The sequence below is a fragment of the Mesocricetus auratus genome, unplaced genomic scaffold, assembly GCF_017639785.1.
Source record: "Mesocricetus auratus isolate SY011 unplaced genomic scaffold, BCM_Maur_2.0 Super-Scaffold_100013, whole genome shotgun sequence".
Lineage (NCBI taxonomy): Eukaryota > Metazoa > Chordata > Mammalia > Rodentia > Cricetidae > Mesocricetus > Mesocricetus auratus.
The window spans coordinates 20,919,708-20,931,899 of record NW_024429196.1 but is presented as its reverse complement, the minus strand read 5'-3'; the positions used below and the strand labels follow the sequence as shown (position 1 = coordinate 20,931,899).

The 12,192-nt window shown below is 38.1% G+C and overlaps 1 protein-coding gene across 1 annotated transcript in view; it reads right to left on the bottom strand.

Moving 5' to 3' along the window:
• Itga8 (integrin subunit alpha 8) overlaps positions 1-12,192 on the bottom strand; it is a 174,543-nt gene that overhangs the window by 116,793 nt on the left and 45,558 nt on the right. Inside the window, exons 10-11 of the mRNA XM_040755473.1 lie at positions 11,489-11,545; positions 7,727-7,779 (exon numbers count right to left, since the gene is read on the bottom strand). Of these exons, the coding sequence (XP_040611407.1) occupies positions 7,727-7,779; positions 11,489-11,545 (110 nt within the window). The remainder of the gene's footprint in view (positions 1-7,726; positions 7,780-11,488; positions 11,546-12,192) is intronic.

Below are 12,192 nucleotides of genomic sequence, written 5' to 3'. Positions count from 1 at the left end.
AATGAATGAAAACCTAGCTACTAGGGTAAAGGCTAACAACTAAATTACACCTGCTGAAAGAGGGAGAATCAGTTTTCTTTAATAGAGTGACACTGGGTATGCCAAGCACTGTAAGACAGACCTCATGTAGTTGACAACATATAATGAAGTCCACGTTATTTGTGTGCTTTTATTTGGTTATATTTTGGTGGATTTTTGTTTGTTTTGCTTTGTTTCCATTTTGGATGTCGTTTTATTTTGTTTTCTTGGGTTTTGGAGAGTTTTGATGTATTGGGTTTTTTTTTAGAAAGAATATAAAGTAGGTTAGGTAGAGAGGGGCAGAGGATCTGGAAGGACATGGGGAGGAGAAATAACATGATCAAAATATATTTAAAGTTAAAAATTGTTTTAAATAATACAAACATAATAAAACAAAGAAAAGGTATGTCATGTATACCTGTTAGGTTAATAATTTGACTGCAGTTAATAATTTGAAGAATAATTTGTTGTTTATTGGGTCAAGTCAAAACTTGGAAATGATATTCTTTCAACTTACCACTCATATAACCACAAATAAGGCAGCTTGAGAAAAACAATGAAATTAGGGTCCAAATTAGTGCTGCGGTTATAGACAGAGAAGAGGCTGGACCTTGGCAGGAATGAAGGGAAATTGACCACATGTAGGAATCTACTGGTGGATCTTGAAGTAAACATTCCAAATGGCTGTGTTGAAAGCCAAGAGTCAGAGAGCATTGAGTGGCTGAGGTACGCTCTATGATTTGAGCATTCTAGCACATTCAGTTGGAAAGTTAAAATGTATAAGCAATTCTTCTAATTCAAAAATTGAAAAATAATCATGTATAGCAATGTTATATATTCTAATGTTATTATATGTAGTTTATATAATACCATAAGTTATTTTATAATTGCATTATATTTATATAATATATAGCAAGAACTATAAGTTAAAAGTAATAAAATTGGGCAAATTATCTGAATAGATACAGCCTCAAAGAAGATACAAGCATATAAGAAGAATTAAAATTTAAATAATGAGGTACTACTGTAAATTTATTGGAACAGCTAAACTCCAAATGCTGCTATCACCAAAAGTTTATGTGGATCTGGCAATATGCAAATCAATACAGCCATTCTGAAGCAATCTAGCCGGTCCTTACAAAGCCACACATAGGATTATCACATATAGTCTCATATTTGTAGTCCTTTTCAGTTTCCCAAGTTGACCTTGATGCTTAACACCCATGTGAAAATCTGCATGCAGATATTTGCAGCATAACTGCTAAAGCTTGGAAACAACCAAGATGTCCTCAAAACTGTTACATCGTCTAGTGGAATATTCTTCAACAATGCAAGGGAATGGCCACAAAACCATGGAAAGATATGGATGAAATAGCACTTATTGCTGATTGAAAGAAGCCAGTCTGAAAAGACTAAATGCTGCATAATTTAGGAATAGCTCAAACAATGGAAACTAGGAATAGAAGTGATTTCAGGAGTAGGGTAGGTGAACATAGAAAGGAAGAGGTGCATGGGACTTGTAAGGTAATGACACTATAATGTAGTCTGTAAGAGACACTGTAAGGATGGGCACACACATGGAAAGAACCATAGAACCTTATAATACAGAGTGAACCCACATGGAAAGAACCATAGAACCTTATAATACAGAGTGAACCCACATGGAAAGAACCATAGAACTTTATAATACAGAGTGAACCCACATGGAAAGAACCATAGAGCCCTATAATACAGAGTGAATTGCCCTGTGAACCATGCTCTCCTGCTGTCAGTGTGCTTCCTCCTTTGTTAAAAACTGTACTGTACTGATACACGATGCTAAGAGCAGGAAAACGAGGAGGGGTGAGGAAGGACATGCCAATGTTGTACTTCCTGTTCCATTATCCTATAAACAAAGCAGGAAATATATTGATACTAGTTTTTTAAAAAGGCAACTGAAGACCTGGGTAGTGGTGGCATACACCTTTAATCCCAGCACTTGGGAGGCAGAGGCAGGTGCATCTCTGTGAGTTTAAGGATGGTCTCGTCTACAGAGAGAGGTCTAGGACAGACAGGACTACACAGAGAAATCCTGTTTTGAAAAAGCAAACAAACAAAAACAGAAACAAAAACCTAAATAAATACATAAGCAAATAAGAAACAGAAATTAAGAAAGGCAATTGAAGAAGTAAGTTGAATTCAGATGAAATGAGAAAACTGGGAATTTTAGAATAATGTTGATACAGATTCAGATATAGCCCTGCAGTTAGCATGTGTGCCATGGTGAGGAGCTGACATTGTTAAATGTGGACAGTACAGACTCCTTCACTGCATACCATTGATGGCATCTCTTCCTGCTCCATCTTGCCCACCCTGACACCCCCTAGAGTAGCCTTTAACAAATGGCAGGTGCTACTCAGGGCTTAAACTGTCTGTCATGGAGAACGCTCAACACTTTTACATTATACCAATGTAAATAGAAGGAATTTGTGTTGTTCATTTCCTTCTTTCTTACACTGAAAGAGCCACAAACAAGTAGAAAGTAACTCTGGAATGCTTGGAGCCTAGAGATGCTTTTAGAGCAGCCAACCCACAGCAGTAGACACAACATCCAAAAAACACTGAGAGGAGCGTTGAGTTGCCTGCACTGTGAGAAGGAAGTGGAGGCTGTAGGGGTGAGCCCTCAATACAGTCCACGCCCCAAAGGGGTACATGGAACAGGTGAGACATAAAGGAAAGGAAACACAAAAGCTCCCTCTTTTGGAAGCCGGCCAAGCTTCTCACCTTCCCAGCCTATGTGTAAGTACTTTCTCCTGTTAATAAAAATACTTGTTTCCCCATTGCATTGATTTTCTCTTCAGGAGACAGAGGGACACAGTTCAGGACTGGCTGTCATTTCTGTTTTAGATTCTGAAACCTAAGAAGGATTCCTAAACTTAAATTTTTCTCTCTCTATCCTACTTCCTTCCATCCCACCTTTGTCCTTGTATCCCTTTCATTCTTTCTTCTTTTAGATAGGGTCTACCTATGTCACCAAGTTGACCTGAAATTCACAACCTCTCTGATTAGCCTCCCAAGTGCTGTGATCACATGCTCACACCCAACTTAAAAGGTTCCAGATACATGTCAAAACAAAAAAAAGCAATACTCAAAACATCACATCATTTTCCCTCTTGTTGTGCCCCATCTGGAGAGGAGAACAAGGATCTGTACTTCCAGCCCCCGATCTTGTACCAGAGTGCCCTGGCTGGCTTTATTCCTGCGACTGTCATGTCAATGGGAAGATATATTTGTTTAATCATCTAGCTGTGAGGGTGGCAATCTAAAGGAAGTCACACAAAGGTACTAGTTTTGTATCACAGAGATTAACAGGCACGATTTCTCATTTCACAAGGAAGGAATGAAGCCACCTAATTGGTTCCTGAGAGTGTGACTATAACAAGTGTTGACACAATTGGCTCAGTACTTTTTTCTTGCAAACACGTGGTCCTAGAAGTGGGAAATGATTAGCCCTATGGTCGTGAGGGATTGGAGCATTCATGGAATGTTTGAATTCCAAAGTAATGCGATAGCATTAATTTATCATTTTGAGATATATTCTCCTAGATGCTTAAGTTACAGTCTATGAAAATACTCTCGTCTTAGTTTATACGTATGCCCTTGTAGAATGCAGAGACAATTACCAGCTAAACTTCAGTTGTCACAATGTGCTTCATACACTATTTTTCACTTACTATAAATATTATCTTACATTCACGGTGCCATTTAATTATAGTTCATATGGGTGTTTAGGCTGATGGTTTAAAATCTTGATTTGCAACCCATTAGAGGATCATGAAACTAAATGAATGGGTCTCCAGGAACAGTTTTAAATAAAATAGACTAGAATAACAAAAAAAAAACCAGAGTGATACAAAATGATACAAATTGAGGAGGAAGGAGTGTGTGTGTGTGCGTGTGTGCGTGTGTGTGTGTGTGTGTGTGTGTGTGTACTGGGGTATTATGCAAATGTGTTTCTCTTTTAGATAGGGTCCAAGCTGGTCTTGAATTTGTTACAAAGCCAAGATGACCTTGAACTTCTTATTTTTCTTTTTTTCTACTTCCACTTCCCAACTGCTAGGATTACAGGCATATGCCACTGTGGCTGTTTTTTTTTTCAGTGCTCTAACTCAGAGCTTCTGGCAGTTATAGCCCCAGCTGGCAAATACCTTTGGTATTATGGACAGTAGACTATCTGTGCTTTTAAAGACAAGGTCTGGCCATATAGTCAGCACTGGCTTTTAACTTATGATCCTCCTGCCTCAGCCTCAGAGTGTTGTAATTATAAGATTATGTCACCATATGTGGATAAATCCTTTTCTTGTGTGTGTTCAATTCAAGTTCAAAAATTTCAAGTATTTATTAGCACAGATGATTTTTGTTGACCATCTGATCTGTAACCACGTATGGCAGACTGGGGAACCAAAAGACTACGTATAGAAAGATTTTTAAATAAGCTCAAAAGTTTTTAGTAAGGTAATTATGAATAAATAAAGATGTGTTTTCATTTAAACTATTTCCTTTGATGGTGATATGAGTGAGAGTTAACTTCTTTGAGAAAGACATTTCACAGAGGTAGGATGCATGCATCAACTTCATTTTATCTTAAAGGCAATAAGTTTAAGAATGGTCTACTTAAGCATCTCTGTGAACCATATAGGCTTCATTTTTCTCTCCTATTGATGTCTAAATCCACTCAGGACATTAAAAGCAGTTACTATTTGGGATCCGCTGTGAGAGAATCAACCAGTGAGAATATCAAATATGAAAAAGCAGAATTTATTTCTTGTGGAAGAGTGGTATGAGGTTAATTTAATACAGGAACTCCCTATGTTTTTCTTCAGGAGTAAAATTTGCATGCTAATGCCTATCATTAATATTCACACTGGATTTACTTATTAAAGAAATCCAGAACAGGGGGCTTCAGAGTTGATATTTAGACAACTGGTTTACAATAGTCACTAACAAAGGTAATTTAGCTAGTTATATTAGTGAAATGAATTTAACTTATAATCTTTTTATGTTTTGCTTTTCTTGATTTTCTACCTAATTTGCTCAAAACAATTTCTCTTTTGTGAATGAAAAGATGTTGGACTGAATCTAACTTTATAATTATAGCTGCTTAAAGCTGCTTCTTTTCAAAAGTTTCTCTACAAACTGTTGTCAATTTCACTGGTGGCTGAAAGTTTGCAGAAATGTGTCTCCTTTGGTCTTGTTCAATCTATAGACAGGGAGTGTAGAAATGTCCATGCTTCAGTTTAACGCTATGGATTTCTGAAAAGGATGAATAATACTATACACTTTAATTACTGTAGTGAAAAATTAAAAGATTCTCTTATCTAGAAATATAATGAAAATTACTATATCCATTTCCATTCCAAAAATTCCTAAGAAAGATTACATAGATGAATTCATAGTATGAGCTGCATCAAGAGACCAAAACTGAGGTTAATTCTGCCAATCATTTCAAAAACATGACAGACTTGATAACATCCTTCATCAACAAGCATGTGCACAATTGTGCGGCCTAAATGTTTGCAATCCATTTGTAATACTGGTAGATTTTTTTCTAAATAAAAATATTGAGGTGTGGTAATGAATATTTGTAAACCCAGAACCACAGAGCCTGAGATAGAAGGATTATGAGTTCAAGGCCAGTCTGGGAACATGGCAAAAATATACCTCAAAAATAAATATATATACAATGCTTATGGGAAAATCAGCATCCATCAGTATCTTGTCACCTTGTGTAATATTACCTTGTTTTCTTCCTTGATGTTTAGATTTGGGTAAGAACCTTGATGTTGTTGCAGACAAACATTCATGCTGTCAGGCAGTCTTCATTAGCCAGCCTCAGCCTCACACACAATGGTCCCTAATACTCAGTATAATTCATCATGTAGATCAATTTTATATTCAAAGTAAACTGGAGCAGAAAGCAGAGGTCTGTGCTGCCCTCTGACAGGCAGCCTTGTCTACCCCTATGTCTCCTACCATAGAGGAACATTTATTAAATAGTAAACCAACATTCAGAAATAATTATCCAAGTGCCTAGTTTACCTGGAGCTCATTGCTGCTGCTTTTAACTTTATGTGATTCAGCAAATATGCAATGACTGTGTAGTTATGACTTACATGGTTATGTTGATTGATAAATCCTCTGTGCTCTGCTTATTCATCCCTTCCTACTTCCCAGGATCTTGAATAAGAACTGATGTTTCAACAGTTTGCACAACTTTCCCTTTTCAGAATAACAATTGCAATATACAGTACATGTCTTTTCCAAGTTGGCTTCTTTTACTGAGTAATGTGAATTCAGGGTTTTTTCTGTCTTTTTGGCAGTTCACTCATATTTTTTAAATACTGAACAAGGTCTTATTCTCTAGATTTACCATAGCTTATCTATTCACTTGTCTACCGAAGACATCTTCTTCAATTCCAGATCTTTTCCTACATAGAACATACCACCATCTGACATATCCTTCACTTGACTTGTTAATTTGGGGCTATACCTCCTACCACCCCAGGTCTAACATAACTTCCATGGTCATGCAACACTCAACCAAAAACAGTGGACAACAAATGTATGTCCAACAAAAGGATAATAGTAAAGGTATTTTTCTAGAATGTACAGAAAGTACTCGATAGTTCTCAATTTATATGCCACACCATGGCATATAAAGTATATTTCAAGTGTTGCATGTGTGAAAGAGAAATAGCCTACTAAAGATATATCTAAAGGGATTGGCTCTGATCTTGGAATATAGTAAGGATCCTTCAGATGCTTGCTTTGTACAAAAACATGTAATCTCCATGAGAGCAGAGAGCAATCTGCCTCATTCACCTCATACTGTGCTTTGGGTGCCTGATAATGCCTTCCATATGAGATTCTCCAACCACATTTGTTACATGGATGAGCAGTACATCTCAACTTAAAGATTCCCCCTCCTTTCCTCCTTCTCTTCACCCTTAGTCCTTCTCTTCCTCCTCATCTTCCTGTACTCTCTTCTTCCCTTACTATATACTCTTGTCTAGTCTATATACTCGAATGTATAGTTGAACTCACAATGCCCCTGCTTTAGTTTCAGAAAGGCTTAAGGTACAGACACATACTCACTACCACATTTGGCTAAGATTTTCTTCATATTTTGCCAAATTATCTCTGGAGTGCTTTTATAAAACAAAGGGGTGCGTGATTATTTACTTTTAATATAAAAGTAAATACTTCCATAAAACCACAGTTCAGTAGTGGAGTGTATTTCAAGCTCAACTGTAATCAAGTTCAATATTTTCCATGGAATTTGCCGATATGTTGGTTAGAGCAAAATAAGAAGGAAAAAATTCATCAGTGTGTAAAGTGCATGGGGGGGGGAGAACCACTGTACAAAAAGAGTAACAGATAACCAAGCTCCTGCTTGGCCAGTGGTTATTCATTGAATAATATCAGAGTAAAACCAAACACAACTGTCCTCTTTTTAGAAGTGGCAGATGTGGAAAATCTCAGCAAGACATAAAATAAGATGACAGAGTTCTTTATTAGATGCATCCTTTTGCCCTGACCCAAAAGTTAAAACAAGAGGGCCTCTATCTTGTTCAGGAAGTACAGAAGGATGTGTTCTGTGAGGGAAATATATAACATCTTTTATGTATGCACATAACATACAGCAGGGAGGAAGTTCTTATAAACTTACCCATCATTGTTAACATCTGATACCACCACTGTATATCCGAAATAAGATGCCATCTGCAATACAATAATAATTTTTTTGTGTTCAGGAAGCCATGTTTATAGTCACCTCTTAATTATTCATGAGAAATGACTTTCACTCTGGTACATTTTTACATTTAAATTCATAGACCCCCGAACTTGTTCCAAGTGTTCAAGTCATTTAGTCTAACCTCTGCCCTAATGAATAATTCCCTGAACAATAACTCTGACATTTGCTTGCACGGCCTCCGGATACATTAGGCTCATTCAATTGGGGGGCACAACTGTTAGGCAAGCCTTTATTACTTGTAGTCTTTCTGCGATATCTAGTGTTTTAACTTAGTTCAGCCATCTTGAACCCCACAGAATCAACTGAATTCGACCACATGTAGAAGACATTCAGGGCACTTTCAGATGCTATACTGTTCAGCTCGGAGATTCCACAGTGCAGACTCAAAGAACATATGGTACTTGTAAGCACAATGGCAGAAAAGCTAAGCAGGAATGATGCTGTCTAGTTTGGCCTCTATATTATTAAATCCCAAAATGATTTTAATTGTATGGAAATCCACAATTCATCAAATTATAGTGAGATCATATTTAATAAGACTCTCAAATCTTTTCAGTGTGTATAAATGCTATAATATAATCTCCCACAGTTTTCCCTCAGAATTGTTTTAGTATTATAATTCATTTCAGTCTGGCTCATCGTTTCATCTTACCAATGTTGTTCTTTGTGTGTATATGTGTTTGTCTACACGCTCATGGGTATGTACAGGTGCACGTGGGTGATGTAAGATGTCAACATTTGGGTGTCTTCCTCAATTGTTCTCCACCATTTTATTTTGAGACAGAGACTCTTGCCAAATGTGGAGTTTACTAATTAGGCTAGACTGTCTTAACAGCATTTTCTTTTCTCTGGTTCCCCAGCAGTGGCGTTACATTATAAGCTTTTACCATTGTGCCTGTCCCCACCAATGGGTACTGGAGACAGAAAGTCAGGTGCTCGTGCTTGTATAGCAAGCATCTTACCAAACACTTTAGCCCCACCTTTGTTTCTTTAGTCTACAATCTGATATTTCAGCTGACTTGACCTCCCACCATCCACTAATTCATGCAAAACACAGTCCACTAGAAACTATGCTCCATGGAAGGCAGACTTCAGTCTGTTTTGAGCTTTCTCCTTCCTGCAGTGCCTGAGCAATGTATGAACCACAATACACTCCATTGTAACACAAACTCTCTCTGAAAGAAGTTCTCAAAACCTTCACTATCAACCCAGTCTTGTTTATCCCTACTATTCAACAAAGTTCTAGGAGAGGTATGAAATTCCTTGTTGAAAATTTCGTAGCAGTGGGTACCTGGGCCCTCAAACTTTACCAGCAAGATATAAGAGACCTATTTCTGTACATTTAAAACCATTGCTAAATGATTCTCTGGACATGGTTCATCTATAGAAAGGGGTTACCTTCAGTGTTTGAAAAAAAACTTGGAAAATTTTACCAGGTCACAATACCAAAAGAAACACAGGACCACAGGACTCAAACCATATTTGGTTAGGAAGGTGGAAGCATCCTATATTCAGGCCATTGAGCCATTCACAAGAGGCTCTCAGCTAAGGACGGGGTACAGAGATAAATGCCTACTTTCTTCAAGAAAGGGACCCAAAACAACAGTGTTTCAAGACCGTGTATAAAGTTGAGGCTCAGGGGAAGGTTTAGGGTATGTGTTTGAAAGAAAGTGACTCCCAAAGGGAGTGCCACTCTTAGGAGGTGTGACCTTGTTGCAATCAGTGTAGTCTGGTTTGAGGAGTGTGTCACTGTGGGGGTGGAATTTGAGATCTCTTTTGCTCAAGCTTCCCTCAATGTGATTCTCAGTCGACTTCCTGTTTGCTGCCTTTAGGATGTAGGACTCTCAGCTCCAGCTCCACATCAGCCTGCATGCTACCCTGCTCCTAGTCATGATGAAAATGGACAGAACCTCTGAAACTATAATGGAGCTACCCCAATTAAATGTCTTCTTTATAAGAGTTGCCGTGGTCATGGTGTCTCTTCACAGCAATAAAAACCCTAGATAAGACAGGATGCAGTGAGGAAGAGAAGCAGAAGTCAGGCTCCTCCACTCTGGCCAATAGATTAGGACCTTGGAGCAGCCAGTCTCCTGTCACAGGGAGGGAGGTTCTGAGAGCTCACCCTTGGGTGCATTGAACACCATTTGCAATAGAATGAGATTGTATCATCATTTGGAGGATTTTGGCTGTTGAGTCTTACAGTCTGCTGTGCTGTTGTAGAAACTCTAGCAACAAGGGAAGCTATGAATCCTAAACACTAAATATATTCTGAGATTTTTTTTCTTCCTGAAGTTCTTGACAATATACATGGAGGAGAAAGAAACCCAACTTGAATGTCTTCATGTTTCAGTCTCTTGCCAGGAACTTCTGGATGCAAGGGAAGGTATTTGATTTGCTCTCTTCAGCATCCCTTCAAAACACACACACACACACACACACACACACACACACACACTCCTGTGTACGCATACCTACTCATACACACCATTGACAGGAGGCTCTGTTCTTTATGGAGGACTTACACACACACACACACACACACACACACACACACACACACACACACACACACACCATTGACAGGAGGCTCTGCTCTTTGTGGAGGACTTCCAGGACAGACATCCAATGGCCTCTTTGCCTTTCCCATTTATTCTCAGCACTCAATGCCATATCCACTCAAGGCTGCGTTTATCACTCGTAATTAGACACCTCATTAAGACCCTGGTCTTATAGGCTTTGTTTCGTGTGTGTATATGTGTTCTGTTTTGATTTTTCTCTCTTTCTCTTTCTTTCTTTCTTTTGAGAGACAGCAAATGAGAGAGAGCACATGAAGTTGGGTGGGAAGAAAAGTAGGGGATTTTGGGAGGAGTTGAGGGATGGGAAGGAATATGACCAAAGTATATGAAAAAATAAAATAATAAATAATTCTTTCTTTTAAAAAGACCCTGAGTTATTCTTTCCATGACTTCAATTAAGTCTTTGTCTTAACAACATTATATAATGATCAAGGGGGCCGGGCAGTGGTGGTGCACGCCTTTAATCCCAGCACTCGGGAGGCAGAGGTAAGCGGATCTCTGTGAGTTCAAGGCCAGGCTGGACTGACAACCTCCAAAATAATACAGAGAAACCCTGTCTCGTAAAAACCAAAAAATTAAAAAATTAAAAAAAATAGTGCTCAAGGGGTTATTATGACAGAACATGGAGGGGAATACTTTCTCTGTTAATAAGTGATTCCCTGGTGGGCTTGCCTTTATTACACCTTGAAAGACCAGAGCTCATGCTGGGCCTGGTGGTTCATGTTTGTAGTCCTGCATATGAGAGGCAGAGAAAAAGGAACTGTGAGTTGCATAGTAAGACTATCAAAAGAAATAAAAGCTAGGGGTTAGCTTAGAGTAGAGCACAAAACTTGAGGGCTGGGACTGACTAGGTTCACCATTGTATTCAGTGTTCCTTATTTTCTGAATGAATGACAACATGATGCAAACATTAGTTGTTTTGCATTAAAACGTGATTTCTGTTATGCTGGGTATAGTGGTGCACATTTGTAATCCCAGTGTTGGCAAGATGAGGCAGGAAACTGCCATGAATTCAAGACCAACCTGGACTACACAGTGAGTTTCAAGATAGTTTGATTGAGGCTCTGTCTCAAGACAACAACTACCAAAATGTCTTTACCTGCTCACCAGTAAAATTCTGAATGAAGGTCATATCTGTGGAATTAATGATGGAGACCTGAAATTGAAACAGTGAGACAGTACATCATTTGACAGAATCAGAGAAGCAGTTTTTAAACAATTGAACCTTAAATCATTTAAAATTCTTATGAAGTGTAATAGTTAGTTAGCCATATGTAATAGTTACAAAATTGTAAGCTCTCAAGAATGATCTTAGAAAAAGGTAATTGAACATGCTGATGACTCTAAAAAGGGAAATAGTTAAATGCAAGGATATGGGCAATAGTTAGCATATTGGTCAATTAATTTGTTTGATCATGATTTTGTTCTAAACAAATGTCTATGTTTATGTGATTATGAGGTCAGATAAATGACACTTTAGGAAAATAAGTTTTTAAAATGCTAGCCACATAGAAAAATGTAGCTTTTAATTCTATTTAGCCAAACTCAAACCTACACATTGTATATTGTCTAGATTATACTTTTTTTTGATACAGGGATTCATTTGCAGCATAAGCTGACCTGGAACTTTCTGTGTAGTCTAGGTTGGCTTCAAACTCTGTATTCTTCTGACTCATCAACCTCTTGAGTAGTAGGATAATAGCACCACCATGACCATCTTAAATCTTGGTGTAGCTGCATGCATATGCTTATGTGGGTGCAGTTCAACACGTATGCATGTGGAAGCTGGAAGTCAGCATCAAG